This window comes from Corvus cornix, chromosome Z (assembly GCF_000738735.6).
Source record: "Corvus cornix cornix isolate S_Up_H32 chromosome Z, ASM73873v5, whole genome shotgun sequence".
Lineage (NCBI taxonomy): Eukaryota > Metazoa > Chordata > Aves > Passeriformes > Corvidae > Corvus > Corvus cornix.
The window spans coordinates 17,180,022-17,198,823 of NC_046357.1; the positions used below are offsets into that span (position 1 = coordinate 17,180,022).

Here is an 18,802-nt window from a genome sequence, read left to right on the forward strand (position 1 = left end):
CTACAACCAGCTACAGCTAGAAAGACAAGATTTCCCTGACTACTAAAATGCTGTTTCTAGATCAGGTTTATCTTAGGGCTGAAGGAAAAACATTACAAATTTGAAGAGATGTTCAGACCTGAAATAAAATCCAATGGACAGGTTCCCAGACTGGTGCTCAAGATTGTGAAATATCTTAAGTGACTCTCGTGGTCCTGGGCCCTGCTCTTTCCCCAACCCTTGACAAGACAGGCAAACAGGCTTCAAGGCATTGACATCTCTCCCAGTACTGCAGCATCTCCTACAGCCATTCCTCAGGAATATCTGACAATGATACCAAGGTTTGTTGCTGGTCCTGACACTTCCCCAGCCTCAGAGGTAAGCAAGATGCCTCCCACTTTAATATTAAGATCTTTGCCTAAGTTCTTGCTTTTTCCTTTTCTTTTTTTTCCCTGTTGATTCATGAGCTCATCTCCACTCCTGATAGACTTTTTAACAGAGTATTAGTTTATTTTTAACCAGTCATTTCTTCTCTTTACCCTCCACACAGATATACTGCAATTCAGCACCAGTGGGTAATATTTGATATATAATTAATAGAGAAAAAATATTTAGATTTGGATGTGGGAGTATATTTTTTTAAATGCCACCTGAAAGAAAAGTCAAAACCAGCTGATCAGGTTTGGGACAAATCTCTGGAAGAGGAGATGTATGAGACTTAGGAAGAGGATTTGACATGGAGCTGGAAATCTCCTTTCAAACTGCAAGAGTTGGCAAGAGCTGACAAGAGTTGACAAGAGGGCAGAGAGATGCTCTTAACACTGTTGTGAACACTGAGGGAAAGAAAGGGGAAAGTGATACCCTGGGTGTGGAAAATTATTTTTCTTGAGTCCAGATTTCATGCAGTTTGGAAATGTTGCTGTACAACTAGTAGTCTGCATCTCCAGTGAAACATTTTCAGCAAAGACTGGGATTCGTGTGTGGTGTGACCTTTGCAAGTCCTTGTCTGTGCCGTTCTCTACCTGAGCTATAAAAGATCAATGTGGGCCATACTGCACTCATTGTGAGGTTGAAAAAGTTAATGGAAATGTGTTCATTGAGATCTTTCCCTCAGCTCTGAGAAGGGAGGATGTTATCTTCTTCCCTAAATATCTGGGCAGAGCCACCTGCTTACTCCTGCTGAATGGGTGTGTAGAACATAAAAGAAAAAAACCATGAGGAGTTGAAGAAAAAGCTGTGGCAGGCCACATAAAGGCAGGTTGTATGGATTACCACCTTGGAAGAGGACATTCCCTCAGCCTGCTCTCCAACCTCTTGGGTGGGAAGTCTTTTAAGGCAAGAGATTGGAAACAGCTAGTAAAGTGTCTTCCAAAGAGCTTGATGTTACAGGCAACAGATGCAGGTCAGAAATAAGGAAGAGATGAGAACTGCAAAGGTACAACTCTGACACATGCATAGCCCCAGACTTCAGGACTTCTTGCACACAGGCACAGTCAAACCTTCAGCAGGGCAGAAGAGAAGATGCTGAGCTCTGTCAAGATTGCCCTCTTCTTTCTTATCCTTAAATTTCTTCAAACTTCTCTGGTCTAAAGGTCTGAGCAACTAACCTACCCTTTACAAAGGGCTCCAAGGAGGAAGGAAATCATTCCATGTGGCATTGTTATACTAGTGTGAAGCCAAACTTAGATGAAGATAACAAGTCTTGCTTGCCTGCAGCACCTAAATAGACCTAGATCTGGCTCGTACCTGGATGGAAAGCTTCCTGAGTGGTTTTGGCCATCTGCACAACCTGTGTAATTCTGATCAGTTAAGTGGAAAACAACTAAATAACAAATAGTTACTGGGACCTTGGACAGATTACCCTGCCATCTGCAGCAGAGAGCTAGCAAGTTAGAAATTACCTGGATTAAGTAAGAATCAGACCCAGGCTTTTGTCCCAAATGAAAATGGGGCTTAGAATATGTGGAGAGGCCATTCTGACCCTATCATCATTACTAAGCCAATGGAAGGGTATAAAAAGAAGCAGATCATTGTGCATGAGCAAGGCACACTGTTTTGCTATTAACTGTAATTCAGTTCTTGAACATTTTGCTCTGAATCTGGAATAAACCATGACCAAACAGATAGTTTCAGACTCTGCACATCAAGTAACAGGCAGAAAAATGCTGTAAGTTAGTTGAAATATGAAGTCCAAGCCTTCCCTCTGCCAAAAAAGCAGAAAATGGCACAGCACATGCCGCCCTCAGACAGGCACAAAAAGATAATGTGCTTGAAAGCACAGACAGAAACTTTAGCAGATTTCTTGCTTGCAGAAAACACTGCAATACAATGCACCACAGCCTCTCCTGTAAACCTCTTTGCACCCTCTCTTCAGGACACTGCACCCTTTCAACTCTAAACCACCTTCTACTTTTCCTTTCTTTAGTCTGGGAGCCTTCTGTTTCTCTTCCATAAAATGCTGGAGGACCCCAAAACCACCGTGAAACACTTTTTGGTAGTGACATTTACACTGAGCTGGGGTAGCACACCGTGTACATCTTTGCATGTGTTCCTTCACGGACCTTCCCCTGTACTTTGAGAGGAATGTGGGAGTAGTGGAGCATCTAAGCATCACTAACGGACTGCAACTGGAGCAGCAGGAGAGTCCTTTCCTTTTAAAAAATATTACTGCCTGTACAATGTAGTGGGACCTCGGGGCTGCGTTTATCATAGGTTAACCCTGCCAGCTGCAGTGAGAGTTGCCTAGCGAGAGCTGGAGATATTGTGGATGAAATAAGAAATGGCTCCAAACTTTTGCCCCAAACCACAAAACAGATTTGAAATCTTCCTCCAAGTTCGAGAAACTTTAAGTGATGGATATCTATAGGATATTTTTAGAGCTTAATATCAGACCAGGAACCAAGGAAAATCACCTCCACCAAGATGAAAATAATAGCAAATTCTAACAGTTTAATTGGGATTTTTTATGTTCAAAATTTTGATGTGGAGTTATAACTTACCTCCCTAAAACTATATTGGACTAACTAACCTCTGGCAAAGTAATTTCCATATAGTCAAGGTAAAATTTGGCCAAAACAAAACCAGTTTAAGAGTTTTTAAGAAATTCTTTATAGAGCTGGACTTACTCTGGTTTTTCAGAACCAAACACTGACTTGTTCCCTTTCTATCATATTCTATCCCATTAGTGTTAAAGTCTCTATAAAATCTCAAAGGACTCTGACCTTCTGATCAGGTATTTGAAGCTTCATGAAGCATTTTGTAGAAGGAGTACTCCTATAGAACATTTTGTACCTTGACTATATGCATACATGCAACAAACAGGCAGGAATGTAAAATGCAAAATTTTTCGATTAATTTAGACTATTTCCCTAGAGAAATATGTTGAGGACACATTCATTTCTATTTCCCATGAGATTAGGCAAATGTAAATAATGCCAGTTTTTGCTGAAAAGTTTTTCATGCTTTGTCTTGCACCTAGTCCAATATGGAGATTAACAAACAAAATAATAAACCCAGCAAAACTAATAAGGGGTACTCAGCATATCCATTTTGATGGGTTGAGTGTAATTTGTGCCAAACAATATATTGAACACTTTCCCAAACTTAGATGGTCTAAATTCTTGTTCATGCACACTAAATGCTAACACCCACTTTCAGTTCAAGTGAGAATTAGAACACAGGGAGGGTTAAAGACCAAAAAAATCCAGTCCAGAACAACTGGAAAAGCTGAGCTGAATCTGGTTGAGGGGGAGAATAAATTTGTGACTCTCATCACCTTTCAGTTGTGGAAGAAGCTGCTGGAAGATTCAAAGATTCACGTTTTAGCAAAATGCAAGTATTTGTCCCTAAAGAAAACACAGTCTCCCCTCCTCAAGAATACTGCTCATCTTTTTCAGTCACAACCTCCTTGCAAACTGCAGTTTCAGAGAGCCCTGCATTTTTTCATTAACACTGTGGCCTAGCACCAGAATTCCCCATGATCCAGGATGTGTATTCAGAGTGTGGACTTTGGTGGGCCAAAGACTTGTGCTGTGTGGAAGAGCTGCCTCATCTTCCAAGCCCTCCTCCTCCCCCATGTCCCATCCCAGTATATGGACAGGGTATAATAAGCTACAACTTAAGTTTCTTTGTTGTTGAAGTTGACCTTTATCTTGCAGCCCTAATGAAGTCTTTAGATGTCCTCCTAAGGTACATGGCCTCCTTTTTAGCATTCTGTTTGTTGTGCCTGCTCTAGCTGGTGGGCTCTTGAAGAACGTAACTTTTCATACAATGCCTCCCTTGGGTGCCAATTGTTCTTTTCTCCCATGGTTGCCCTTGAGTCATGCCATCCTGAAACATCACCAGCCCAGAAGCAGCTCGTCAGTGGGGAATTAGGACAACGTGTCTTTCACACCAAGGATGAGCGCACCCGCTTGGCCTCTGCATTATGATCAGCACTGACAGAAGAAATATGGGAGCAGACTGGATGGGAAAAGATGAGGTTTGTGCGAGATGGGGAGATAATTAGCTAAAATACAATGGGGAGGGGGCCACTGGTGTGACGGATAATATGGAATCAAACTGCCACTGGAGCCCTTTGCAGTTCAAACCACCGCTCCTGAAAGCAGCTGCTCTTAGCAAAGGAGTTTGAAAATCCTTCCCAGAAAGCCAGGCATGTGTTTTCTATTACTGATTTGCATTAAAAAAAAAAAAAAAAAAAGAATGATTGGGAGCTACATACCCTGTAGGCGCACTAAGCAAATTGGCCAGCCTAATTATTATTTTTTGGTATGTCTAATTAAATAGACAAAAGGCCCTCCCTTCACTCTCGCTGTCGGCACGAACTCCACTGGAATGTGCATAATGTCCCCTCATTTGCCCAGGCAGCTGAGCCTTTCTGTTTTCCCCTAGGAGATCGGCATTGACAACTGCCCATGGCTTACCCAATCCTACTCAGACACGGAGCCAGATCATCAGACAGGGAGGGAAAGGGGAGGAAATTGACCTGGTTCTGTTAAAAAACACCGGACAATACTGTAGGATGTGACATGCCTTTGTTGCAAGTCAGGAGTGTGCCCTGGCCCTTGATAGCAGAATTTGCCAGATCCCATCAGAAAATTTCTGCCCAGTATTAACCAAATTCCCCAAATTTCTTTTTTGAGGCTCTGAAAGTGCAATATTTATCCCTGAGATTTCTGGTGTTTTTCCAGCACTCAGCTCTCCTGTTCTGCAGTTACAGGGTACCACAGCCATTCCTTACAGAGCCTCTCTCAACCTGTGGTTTCAGCGCCCCATAACACCAACTCTTTAACTACAAGCTACGTACAAAGTCTTCCAATGACTTGAGTCACTGGAGAGTTTCAGCCTCATACTGATGCAGCCATAGTCCCTGAAACCCACAGCTTTCAAGTGAAAGGAGAACATGGTGCCTTTTGTCTGTGAGGCATTTTTCTCCTTTTAAGTAGTTGGTGCTGGAGATTTCCACTAATGCCAATACAAATGAAGTGTTTATATTTATGTTGGAAATTGAAGAGTTTTCAGACATCTAAGAGCCACATCATTACTAAATGACAAAATCTACTCCCACATTTATCTGATACATAAGTACTAGAGGTTTTTACTGAAAAGATGAGGAAAAAACTCTCTATTCTTTTCCCAGAGAGATAGGGATAGAGAGGAAGAGAACATGTCATTATATATATGTGTGTGTATATATATAAATGCACAGATACAAGAAAAAAAATAGCAGGATGGTAATTTATCCAGCATAACAGACCATCTCACACTCTCTCAGTGAGCTGTGTGTTTGATCTGACAAACAGGCTCCTATTAGAAGAGTACGGTGAAGTATCACCACATCAGTTCAGGTAAAAAACCTTTTACAGGAAACACCTCATCACTGGTGATTTATTGAACAATCACTTAACAAAGCCTTCCAAATCCACTGTGTGGAATGGAAAAGCAAAAGACCAGCTCCTGATTTCAGCTACACCTGTGCAAATCCTGAATATCTCCCCAGGTCTGAGAGAAGTCTTCAGTTTCCCCAACAGGTTTATCCAGATAAGCTGATACAGGTGCAGAAAACTGCCAGCTCAGAATTTGCTTTCCAAAAGCAGAGTTGCTTCAGTGCAAGCAGAAACAACTTGGTTAGAGAAACCATAAAATATTTGCTTTATCCTAACCAAATTAAACACCTCTACAGCTCAGCCTGACATAGGTCTGAAAAAACCCCCATTGCTGTCCACTGCTGTTAAACTTTGTTAAGTCAGTGCCTGATGCTTCACTTCTTAACGAGGCAGTTATTTGTTTCTCAGGCAATCGCTGGCACCTGCCTGCCTTTTAAAATCAAATAATAATTGAATATGAGGAAAGTGAGACAAAGTAAAGGAGATTTAATAAAGAAAATCTTTGCTGCGGAGGGAATTTCTTTGGCAGTGATTACGTTACTAATTGATCAGCACATTGCCTGAGAGAAGCAAGAGACAACAATTATATTTAGCACTGTGGCTGAAAGCAATGCAGTCAACTACCTCCTCGGCTTTCGCTGTCCGCTGGCTTCACCTGGATCGGTCTGTTCATCTGTAAGGAAGAACAAAGACAAGTAATTAATGGGGGAGTCAGACATTCATATACAGAGGTTTGCTTTGCTTCTTTACTGTGTGTCATAATTAGCACCAGATTTTACTCCACAAGGGGGGAAAAAAGCAATTAGTAAACAAAGAACTAACCATGGAGTGCAGGCTGCTGCTTGGTCTGAGGTAAATAAATCAGTGTCACTCCTCTTACCTGACAGTGGCTTTGGGAGAGGGATCTGACTCATGCCACACAGGTCATGAAATTTTAAACATAACTTCTAAAATTTCTAATAGTTTCCTTCGGAAACACTGGTGCATGAGAGCAAAAATGCTTTGTCAGAACATCAGGATTGCTGAAACTTAAATTGTAAAAATTTCTTGAGATTGGCATGATGAAAAGGAGGTAGAAAAGCTAATTCCACTTCTACTGCTAGCTCAGTAGGATAGCCATGTGTAACATAGCAGCCTCCATTTCAAACTTGGGGAGAGGGATTTGGATCTAATTTGTCCACATGCTGCAGGAGTATTGGATACTGAGAATTTCCTGGGAGTAGAGGACCCTTCTGTTCCTTTTTCAGATATCTTTTTCCTTTCTCACGATATAAGTAAGGATAAAAACCTTGCTGCTGTGCTGTGAATTGGTTTTCTGTTATTCGAATTATCCCTCCCTCACTCAACAAAATCATTGGGGACCATCACTGTCCCCAGAGCTGCTCACTCCCAGGAGAGAGGGCAACAGATGCTCACAATGTTCTTCACTGGCAGTGCCTAACGTGATGTGGGTGTCTGAAGAACAGGGATGAGGATATTCCTCTCCTGTCAATAGCCAGAGAGGCAGATTTGATCAGAACCAAGGACTTGATCTGAAAGCACTTCCCTGCCTCATACTCCTTGTCACATAAAGAAATCAATACACTGTGCAGATGGACTACTCAAAATATCTTTCTATGTGTGACCACCTCTGAGCAGAATGAAAATGTCTTTTTGATTTGTCAACCAACAAAGAAAGTACAAGTTCAAACAAGCATCACAAGGAGCAGGAGGTCAGGAGGCAATAGGAATCTCCCAACATATGTCTTTGCAATAAAGTCAGACCACAAATTGGCTGATGAATGTCACAGGATGCCTTCAGGGAATACTATCCATCCCTTATTTGTAGCTAATCTCAGTTGGGCAGCAAGGCCATTAGTTTTATATTTCTTTTTTTTTCCTAATTTCTCCCCCCCTTTTTTTTTTCTTTTGAAAGTGGTTCATAATAACTTAGATTTATTCTAATTGCTCTGCACACATATTTAGTAATAACAAGTTATCAAGCTGGCTGACAAGAAGGTTAAGATGATGAAGAGCCTAGCAGATCATGCTGTATTGTTGTCTCTAGAGGAAAATGTATTTATCCATAAACTGACTGCAGTTAGACTTACACTCTGGAAGAGAAGGATCAATGGCTACAGATGCTATTTCTGCTCTCCTCTATGCCTGTATCATCCAAAAAAATCCAGACACCTGAAGTGCTAAAACCAACAAAGAACCTAGGTAAACCTTGTATCAGCCCTTGCTTCTGCCACTGCAAAGACCTGGTCCTCAAATTCTACAAGATATTAGCAGGGCAGAACTGTATATGAAGCAGCAGCAGGACAGACATCCTGCCACAGGGCTCCCACATGAGAGCAGCTAGCTGTTACACACATTCAAAGATCTGACATCACACAGGTGAGGAGAGTAACTTAAGTCATATAACTCCAAATGTATAGAAAGTGTAACTTCGAACCACTCTTAAGCTTGGTGTTTCCGATGAAAACACGTTCTTTTGCAGTGCCTGTTCCTCTCTACTGATCATGAGGGTCGTCTATGCATTTAGACTTAGGTGAGATGAACCCCATCTTGCTTCTCATGTGCAGGACAACGAAACCAAGTTACCCAGTTACTTCCCTCAGCTGCTCAATCGCTGTGACTGTGTTTGCAGCAGGTTGGTGTTGGCACCAGCCATGTACCAGTGTCTGACTTGAGACCTGGTTACTTTTAACACTTGCACTCTTGTGACATATTATGCATTCCTAATGTGGACCCTATGGCTGATCTAACTCCTATGGTCAGAGGAGGGTGGTCAGAGGTGCCTGGTGCTCATTACACAACAGCCAGAACCTGCATCCTAAGCAGTAGGTAAGAGAGAAAATCACAGTAGCTAGGAATTTATAGGAGGTGTGCCGAATACAGCCTTGAGAGGCAAAGTCTGGAGTCCAAAAGGACACAGCCTTGAGGTGCAGAATATCCCATAAATCTACCAACACAGGCACTGATCTGAAGCATGCTAAAATGAAAAATGAAAATTTCCACTGAACTCAAGTAACTTTTGGGTCCAGACTTTAGAAAAACTAGACAGAGCTCTTCCTTCTTTTTGAGCTGGATGAAGTCAGTTTGCACAAGGCAGAGGACATTATCAGACCCTTTGGCAAAAGTGAAAGGAGACAAATATTTGTTTGGGCTTCGGTTGTTTTTTTTTTTGTTTTGTTCTGTTTTGATTTGTTTTGGTTTTATTTGGTTTGGTTTGAGGTTTTTTTTTTTTGAGATTGAGGAGTGAGAAGAAGAAGTCAATGCCTAAAAAAAAGAGTGAGGGAATGAGCATCCAACAGAGGAAGAAAAAACTGGGGAAATTAATAAGTAAAAGGCTAGTATAATTTAATGTACACTATGATTTATACACTTGACAATTTCTTTATAGACCAAAGAGAAAGTGCTGCCTGAACGGAGCCCATAATACAAATAGAGATCATCTTGCCATGAAAGACACCAATTATAGGGAGAAACGCTGAGAGGAAAATAATTAAGTTTTCTTTCTCTGTCTATGGATTTTTTTTTTTTTTTACACAGACACTCTGGGAGCAAGGACCTGTCATGGGGACCAGAAGAAGGCTAAGTGGAGAAATTAAATGGGAGAACAGTGTAGCTTCCCCAGTCTGGGGAAATACCTTCTTGGGGAGAAGGGAATTCAGAGATTCAAATTCCCTGTTTATTCTTTATCTGGAAATTACCATCAAGTTAAGTGGAATGAAACCAAAGTTTATACTCCAAAATGCATCCTTCTGAAAAGTGTTTGGGGAAATGCTGATGTGGACATCTTTAATATCTGTCCTGTCTTGGTGGACCTGTGGTGGAGAGTGTGACAGGAGAAAGAGTATTTGCCAGATAGCACATCTGATTAATGCCATCAGGAAATCCACCTGGGAACATCAGAACTACAAGTGTGGCTGCAAGGTGCTATTGAACCCTATCACTAGAAGGCTTCAAAAGGGATTTGGCAACATGGGAAAAGACCTAGGCATGCTGACCCAGCATTTGAACAGACAGATGGAGTGAGTGTACTATTAGGCTTTCCTCTAGGATGTGCTACACTCCTGCCCATTCAGTGGTCCTTTCTTCTGCCCATGAATGCTGTTTGTGCTCTCCTTTGAAATAAGATCATGCTTCCTTGTTCTATGTTATCCCCGTTGAGGTGCCACTGGGAAAGCAGTAAACTGTTTTACCATTAGTTAGTCCCAAAAGTGTTTATCTCCTCTTTAGCTTCTCTACCATCCTTTCGGTCCTGACTAAAATTTTTTATTCTCTGCATAATGTGAAGATGTCTGACTTTATGGTACCAGAGTGCTCTATAGTTTTAAAACCATTATAAATCAGGAAAATGTTTATCCTCATTCATGACTCAGAGCCCCATTTGGCCAAAAAATTTACTTTGAAGTGCATCACTCAGCAGCAATTTTGTAGCAAAGATATGCTGAGGACCACTGAGGCACAAAGATTTATGCAAGAGCCAAGTAATTGAATTTGGATTTCTGGATACATATATAAGCACAGTTTTCAAAGAGGTGGCAAGGGAGTGGGACACCAGGGTTTTATTCACATCTTTGTCCCAGTGTGGAGTCAGGAAAAGCCTGTGGCTCAGGTTGCCCATCTGTACTGGGAAGAAGTACCACTGCAGCTGTGAATAGGCCTATTTCAGTAAGAGAGGTTGTGTGTCCTTTTCTTACAAATGCCATAAATATTTATGTTGATGATAGAGTTAGAACTTTATGTGCATCACACTTCTCATTTTCCTGTGATTCTTTGCATGTTCTTCTCTGCTGAATACCACCTTTACTATCACTGTTGCACAACTTAGTCAAGGTGATCGTACTTGTTACGTTTCATATCCTTCATTTTGGGCTGTCCTTCCCTTTTTTTGCCTAAAACCAACGCATCCAAATTATGCCAGATGTCACCATCTCACACCAAATTGCCACTGCCCCACCTACCCCCACCCCGATTCTCCCAGCAAGTAGAAACACAACATCATTTTTCATGTCCAATTACAGCCACGGTGGTGCCACCGTTAAAAGACAGTGCAGGTACCCCTGTCAAAAAGGGTTTGAGTTACAAGAAGCGATGAATTATAGCAAGCCCTTTTTCAATTCTCCACAGAAATGAAATGTCAGAGCTTGCTGCTGTATTTTTCTCAGCACCATCAGCTACAGGCCACTGTAGGAATTAGACAGGGGACAGACGCTTTTCTGCATCATGATTTTTCTTTTCCTAAGGCTGTCGTTTTTTCCCCCCACCAACCCTTTTCTGCTCCCTCTGGCTTTGATATTAATTTAGAGCAGGTAGAAGGATCACCTGGGAAAGAAGAGTAGGAAGCAGAGACAGCTGATTTCTCACTGTCTCCATCTTTCTTCCTCTCACTGTTCCTACTACCCTTTTCCTTCTTGCCTCGCCACTTTTTCATTGATCATCAATATACCTTGTGCTTCTAAGTAGATCTAAAACTCTACTTGAGAATGGAAAAATACAGAGATAAAAAAAAAAGAAGGCATGGAAAAACCCCCCCATGAATATGGCGATTATCCTGAATAGTTTAAAATGTGCTCTGAGAGAGGAAGAAAAAGGGAAAAGATGAGGAGATTACTGAAGATGAATTAAATGCCACTAATAGTTAGGAATATCATGACCAAGCAGAAGAGAACAGTGTTGGAGATAATCTGCTGGTTGTGCTTAAGGATGACGTCACTTCAGGAGACAAAAGGTTATTCTGGAGCTTGTATGTTCTGTAGGACTCTTGAAGATCATCCTGGTGATCATCTAAATAAAAATAATACTCTTTCCTCCCTCCTTAGAGATCTTAAAAAAATTGAATACTCCTGGAGGACGTACTGGGGCCTTTGGTTTGTATCAAAAACCATGCTGCACATGTTTCTGGAAGTTCCCAAAGACTGTAAAAAAGTAGAGGTGCTAACGTCTGGCAAGGTCTGTTTCCAGCTCTACTCTGGCTTTCTGGATAATTTTGGACACATCATTACATTTGCCTCTTTCTCAGCTTTTTCTTCTATATAATAAAGATGAAGATATCATAATGTACTGTGAAGGTGGCCAATGAAAAAAAGTATCTAAATTCTGGTGTTAAACAAACAAACAAACAAACAAACACCCAGTCATTTCTATGCCTAAATTATGTGGACAGATACAATGGCAAATAACGAACTCTTCTTGTGCACTGATGTTCTGTTGTGTTTGGTATTGTTCAGGCATCAGCCCCCTAAATCAATGATGAAACACAGCTGTGACATAATCATGAAGGATGTGAGCTGGGAGGTCTCAGCAAATGCTTATTGGACACTCCTGCATCTATGTAGTTGCTGGTTAGCCTCATGGAAAAAAAAAAATCCCATCCCAGAACGACTTCCTCCCTAAAAATAATATGCAGTTCTTGATGATCTCATGACATAGCTCAGATGTTAATTGGAGGTAGGAATATTTTAATAACTGCTATGAAATTTTCAGAAAATAGTTTTTTTTTTTGTTTAAAATCTCTTCCCAAAACACTAAGAGGAATTTCATTTTACCACTTCTGCCAACTGAATCTGCCATGAGCCTTTTTTTGAATCTGCCATGTGCACAATAGTAATTTCTCTGAATTCAATACAGCTATTCATGTGAGCAAAGGTATTGGCAGGAATGTGTTTGTAGGAGTGGGTCATAATTTTTAAAGCATTGAACAAAATCTGCCCTGATAGAGGGCCCTAAGGAAATGCAAAGTATATTAGTGTCAAAGTTGGAAAAGCCAAGAAAATCACCTACAATTGAATTGTGTCTGTGTAATTGCAAAGTTCAAGTAAATCACTCTGTACCTGATTCTGAGTGACATAATTTAATAACAGTGATCTAAACTAGATAGCCATAAGTGTGAATCCAAAGCAATCTCCTTTCTCTGAAGCAAAAAAACCCAAAGTTAGGGTGCAGGTTCTCAGGGAAATTTCTCCAAATGCTGCAGAATCAGGAAGGTTTCTCACCACAGGTTAGCTACACAAGCAACCTCCTGTATTTGTCTATTTGAGCTGTAATGCATAGAGCAAAAACCTGTTCCCATGGGACTAGAGGTAAGTGCTGTGTTTGCATGGGTTGATGGTAATTACACATTAACCACATTTACTGTGGGCACTCTGAATTGATACAATGTTGGATTAATGGAAGAGTAAGGAGAGGAAATATTTTAGAAATTTTGTTAAAAAAACCCCCCCCGATAACATTGGTTTACCTCACTAGTAATGCATTCCCTCTGAAATGACTATCCTAAACCTCATCTGGCTAAAGGACTCTTAATTCCTCCCCACCACCATCTTCCCTGCCCTTCCCATGGACACATGTCCATAGATATGTACACAAACAGAGGAGAAGACCTGAAATGGCAATGTGTGAAACATAAAGAAAACCCATTGAAGGTTCTGACCATTACAAATCAGTCAATGCTCTGGTGCCTACCCCTGAGAGTGATTGCTACCAGCCATCCCTGCTCTCTGAGAGTATTTTCTATATAACATATAAAACATATTATAATCCATCTGTCTAACTATTGATTCACCTTTCTCCTTTTCCCCTGTGCACAGATGAACCTAGAGGGTTCATCTGAAGCCCCTAGAGGGGCTTCAGTTCAGTTCACACTCAAGTGCACCAGCCTATGGCTTCAAATATAGAACTTCCTCACAGAACAGTTTGGGCTTGAGTTTGAAGAAACTGCTAATCTTGTCAATAGGCAAATAGAGCCTTTCCAATACAACAAATCATTTGGTTTGTTCCTAGGGTAGCTGAGCATGTAGTGTTCAACCTTATGGTGTCTCTGGTTTTAAATGAAGTGGGGTAGGGTAAAGGGAGAACTTAGTCTTCAGAAGGTTTGAGGACAAAACACAGGATGCTTGTAACACAGCCTCATTTCCAAAATGAGAGAGACAGGACTTTTTTTTTTTTTTTTTTTTAGTATTTATATCTTAGAAATATTGTTTTATATGAAATTCTGCATGTGAAAGAGACAGCAGGAGACTCCCTTAAAGTTTTGGGCAGTCAAACTGTAGAAGTGGTGTTCAATAGGTCAATTTTCACTTACTAGGCTGTGCTTCCACACTGCCTTGGTGACTAAGGACAGGAGATGATGCTCTGATCACCCAGATGGGAATTTATTGCACTCATGGATCTTACTTTGGTCCTGCACTTTACCTTTCTTTCCTGGAAAAGAAGGGTGTCTTGTGGATGATGACTTTTGAAAATGTGTCTGTAGCCCCAGACCCGTTACATGAATGAGAAGTCTCTGAACGTGTAGTGAGTGTACTTGAGCATGTAAAGAGTCCCAGGACTGGCCCTCTGGTCAGGCTAAGCTACATAAAAGGGTCTATTTTTATGTGTATCCTGACAGCAGAGGTATAACTCCTGAATGGACATGCTGCTCATTAAATCTCATTCCCTGCTGATACCATGATACAGTGTGAAATTCTGTTCATAAACACACCAAATTCTAATATAAAACTAAGTCAGTCTTTTGCTGTCCTTTCCTGCCTTCTTCCCTAGTATCAGTAGGCAAACGTTCTTCCACAAAAGTTCTTCCATCTTTCTTCTCATTTCCCTCTTGAGTTTATTTCAAGATAATTTACATGCAATTTTAAAATGTGCCCATACACCTTTTATAGAAAATCATTCTTCTCTATCCCTGACTTTTTCTATTAGCCAGCTTAGCATGCATTGAGTAGAAACGACTACTACATCCTCTACTACTACTCTATTACTACTACATTCTCTTTCAGCCTAGACACTGTGATTCCAAACTCCTTCAAGGCAGAACAGCATAGTCATAGAATGATAGAGTTATTAATGTTGGAGAAGATGTCTAGGATCACCAAGTCCAGCTGTTAATAATATGCTGACAAGTCCACCACTAAACCATGACTCCAAAAGTTCCATCTACAAGTTTTTTGAATGCTTGCAGGGATGACTACTCCATCACTTCCCTTGGCAGCCTGGTGCAGTGATTGACCATCCTTTTGGTGTAGAAATGTTTCCTAATAATCAACTTCAGCCTCAGCATAACTTAGACCATTTCCTCTTGTCCTGTCACTCATTATCTGGAAGAAGACACCCCCACCTGGCAATGACCTCCTCCCAGGTAGTTTGAGAGACTTACAAGGTCTCCCCTGAGCCTCCTTTCTTCCAGGCTGAGCATTCCAGTTCCCCCAGCTTATGAAGGTAGTCCATATAGACACAACAGACAGCCTTACACTAACAAGCACTGATCCCCACCCTGCTGATGGCTAAATGCATGTACGAGGCGCTGCAGTATTTAAATGAGTGATGAGAACATGTGCTGAGCATCCTGGATCAGTTTTGATGTGTGTGCTCAGCTCAGGTGTTTTTGGTTGTGCATCTCTCTCTTCCTGCACTGCCCAGCTCAGACCTCACATCTCAGCAGTCCCATAGGTGCTCTTAGTGCTTTTCTGCTGCTGTCTGTTGGGCGAGTGGGGTGTTCTCTGCATGTGGGGCACATCATGATCACACAGAGCCCAGGGACAGCATGGACATGAGCAGGGCAGCAGTCAGGTCAGAGACAGATGTATCCCTGAAGGCAATGTAGACATAACCCTTGTTCCCTCACTAGGAGATGAACATCTGCTCTTGTCTCTCCCTTATCCTGAGCCCATGACCTCTGGCTATTGGATCTTTCCTGCTGTGCTCTTCACTCTCTGGGCTTTATCTCTTCTTCTGAAGCAAGACCCAAACGTTGCCTTTGCCACTAATGGTTGCTTGGCTTTACTCTACAGACTTTAGGCAAGGCCAAGCTCCATTGACTTCAGTGCTTTGAGTGCAAAAAGACCTTGGCCACTGTCCATCCAAGAAGATTAGACCTTCTGTGCTTGTAGCGTTGTATGCCTGGCCACAAAGATAAGAACCACAGCCAGCCCTTTTGCCTATGGAGAAATGCTTGCCACAGCACTGCTGTTTAACAAACAACTGAGTAAACTGTGTAAATTAACTAGCTGCTTTCACCCACTGCCAGGACCATGAAATACAGGCTCTCTCACCGATCTAAATGTGCAGGTAGCTTCAGAGCGTGACTTTAAACACAGCCTCCCCAGGAAGTGAAAGAGGCTGTCACTGGGTAAAGATTGCAAGCAGGGTTTTCCTGGGTACTGGGCTAGATCCATCCTGAGCCAGAAAGAGTTGTTCCCCCACCACTGGTCCTGCTTTCAAGGTTAGTGTGTTCACTTACTTCCTCCTACACTAATTTCCCTTTTTCGAAAGGTTGAAGTCTCCTGCTTGCTGCAGCATAACAGAGGGCAGTCCCTTACCTCAGTTCTGAATGCCAGGAGGCCCAGACCTACACCTATTCCAAGTGGAATGCTCTGGCATTTCTGAAGCACAAGAGCCTCCTTCCCAAGGTGTATCCTTGTCGTATGCAGGTGTTATGACTGTGCTCTCCCTACAGTTGTATTAACAAACAAAGTCTAATTTTTTTAGGCAACCTGAAACAAGTTCCATTTGAGCATAAGAACGCCCAGTGGCCATGCCACCTTATCCACTGGTTTGCCTAAGCTGGTTTGAAATCACACCTCAAATTAGATGTGTGAGCACTTTGCTCTGATGATAAGCCCCCTTAGCTGTGCCCTGGATCAGGGCTGCAGCTGCCAAGCTGGCAAAAAGGAAATAAAAAATAATTTTACAAAAAAGAAAACAAACAAGGAAAGATTCAGAGAAAGAATAAGATTATCTTAATCTTGATAGTACCCCCTTTAGAGAGAATCTTCTGTGAAGGGACTTAGAATATTAACTTTTTCTTCTGCCCTTCTTCACAGCTATGAAATGTATACAGGGTGTGATTTTAAGCCCATCCAGCTGCTCAAGTTAGTCCTCAGTTTTTAACAGTAAATGAATAAGCACAAGCTGGAACCTTCCAAATTTTAGTAGAGGCTTCAAAATATAAAAAACAAAGATCTATAGATTCCCAAACATTTCTTGAATTGGGAAAAGGATGGAAGGCTTGAAAAAACCCCAAAAACAATCAATGAAACTAAACCCCCCAATCATTCCAGATTTCAGACCCTCACTGTCAGTGCAATTCTCTGTACCAGTTTCAGCCTATATCAGGCCCTCCAGTGCAAAAGGAGTTACCTCTCACTCCCATCTATGTATAACTGGTATCATCTGGTCCTATGTTTAGACAATTATCTGTAACGTAATTACCAGACTGATGAGTCTTGCTGATTAATTATGCCATCCTTCAAAGTTGATCTGGGTACTTAAAATAAACAAACACCCTGGTTGGGTAACAAAGGTGATTTTCTCTGTCTGTTCCAGCCAACAAAGGCTAGCAAGCTCATTCCACTACGTATGGATGTGGTCAGAGACTCTCAGGGATTCGTTTCTGATCTGTTATTCATGTGAAGCTGCTTCACTTCTGGTCCCTGACTGCACCCTGACCTCCCCCCTCCTTAATGATAAATATTGCCCCTCTGCTGAGAGCTATCCAACAAAACTGGTGTCTGATACTAATGCATCACTGATGCTTTCCTCTCTAATTATGACTAAACATTGCCTTTCTTTCTTTTCTGCCTTGAACGACCACTTTTTTCTTTTTCTTTTTTTTTTTTTTCCTGCATCAACATGTACCAAAGCATTAAACAAGACATTCCATTAATTTCTTCATCATCATAACTTAAGCCTGGGACATACCCTTTAAATATTCATTCAGCTATGAAAACTGGGCATTAAAATTTTAATAATGTCAAGCTCATTTGAACTGAGCTCCTGGGGGACTATTACGATACAATTAGAATAAATATGATGATTGATTTTGTGTAAAGGTTCACCTGTCCACATGTGTTAGTGGCCGGAGGCAGCATGCCACCTCTGGCATCACAGCCAATAGCTCCAAGTTATTTAAAGTTATTTTCTCCCTTCCTCATCACCCCAGTTTTCTTCCCACTTGCTTGCAAGCTTGACCCCCTCACTTGCTCACATAGAATGTTCATCTTGGATTAAATTGGAAGAGGCAAAGCAGAGAGGCCTCACTGGGAACAGCATCAAGCTGCACCCTCCTCCTTCCTTCCCCTGCTTGTGCTGTGGCCCTTGACTGAAGAGGGAGAGTTGGTCAAACACACAAGAAGTTCAGCTATAAACTTTCTGGCGGATGTGGCCATTAACCTTTTGCTGCGTGTATGTCTGAGCTCCCAGGCTTTGATGCTCCTGGGTGCATGGGTAGCAAGCCTAAGCAACACTGACATGTCTGAATCACCTCGGAGGAGGACAAGCCTTGCTGCTTCCTAGCAGGATCTGTCCGAAATCACAGCACAGAGATAGTCTGGAGACGTGATGCTGAGAGTAAAAAAAAAATGCAGAGGGGGAAACCGAGCAAGAAATCACACTACTTAAGGAGCCTTCTGTTTCAAAAGCAGGATGTTCTCAAATGCAGAGACAGATAATTAAAAGATTTTGGTCCACTGGGTGCTGAGCATATTTGAAAATTTGGGCCAGATTGTACTTTCTCTCTCTGCAGTGTGAGTTGGGTGCTACATGGTGTAAATAAGAAAGGAGATAAAATGGAGCCATCACCACTGAGAACAATCATAGGGCTTTTTTTTTTAATCATCTACTTTAAATAAACTACTCATTAATTCTTTGAGTAAGGGTATAATGAAAACCTCTCTGCATTTAAAGGTAACCCTGATCTAGCCCTGCTTACAAGCAGTGCCAGAGCTTCTAGCTTTTGGGGCTTTACCATCAGTCTCCTGACATATGGTGCTTTCCTTAAATCCTCAACTTCTGGACCTGAGCAACTTTTTAACAAAAATTTTAATTCCAGAATAAAAGAAAATCCTTAACGCTCAAAGTATAGCTTAAAGAAAACAAATATGTGAAAATGAAAATTCTCTTATTTATAATACCACACAGGATTGCTTGAGATAATGTATGACTGATGAATCTTT

General features: G+C 41.5%; 1 protein-coding gene across 16 annotated transcripts in view; it reads right to left on the minus strand.

The window, feature by feature from the left end:
* The window catches only part of CELF4 (CUGBP Elav-like family member 4), a 700,175-nt gene that overhangs the window by 299,293 nt on the left and 382,080 nt on the right, over window positions 1-18,802 (minus strand). For all 16 annotated transcript variants that reach the window (XR_002047480.3, XR_002047479.3, XM_039567118.1 and 13 more), the window contains exon 3: window positions 6,489-6,537. Coding sequence is in view for 14 of the 16 variants with exons in the window: in XM_039567118.1 (XP_039423052.1) it covers window positions 6,489-6,537 (49 nt within the window). In the remaining 2 variants the exon portion in view is untranslated. The remainder of the gene's footprint in view (window positions 1-6,488; window positions 6,538-18,802) is intronic.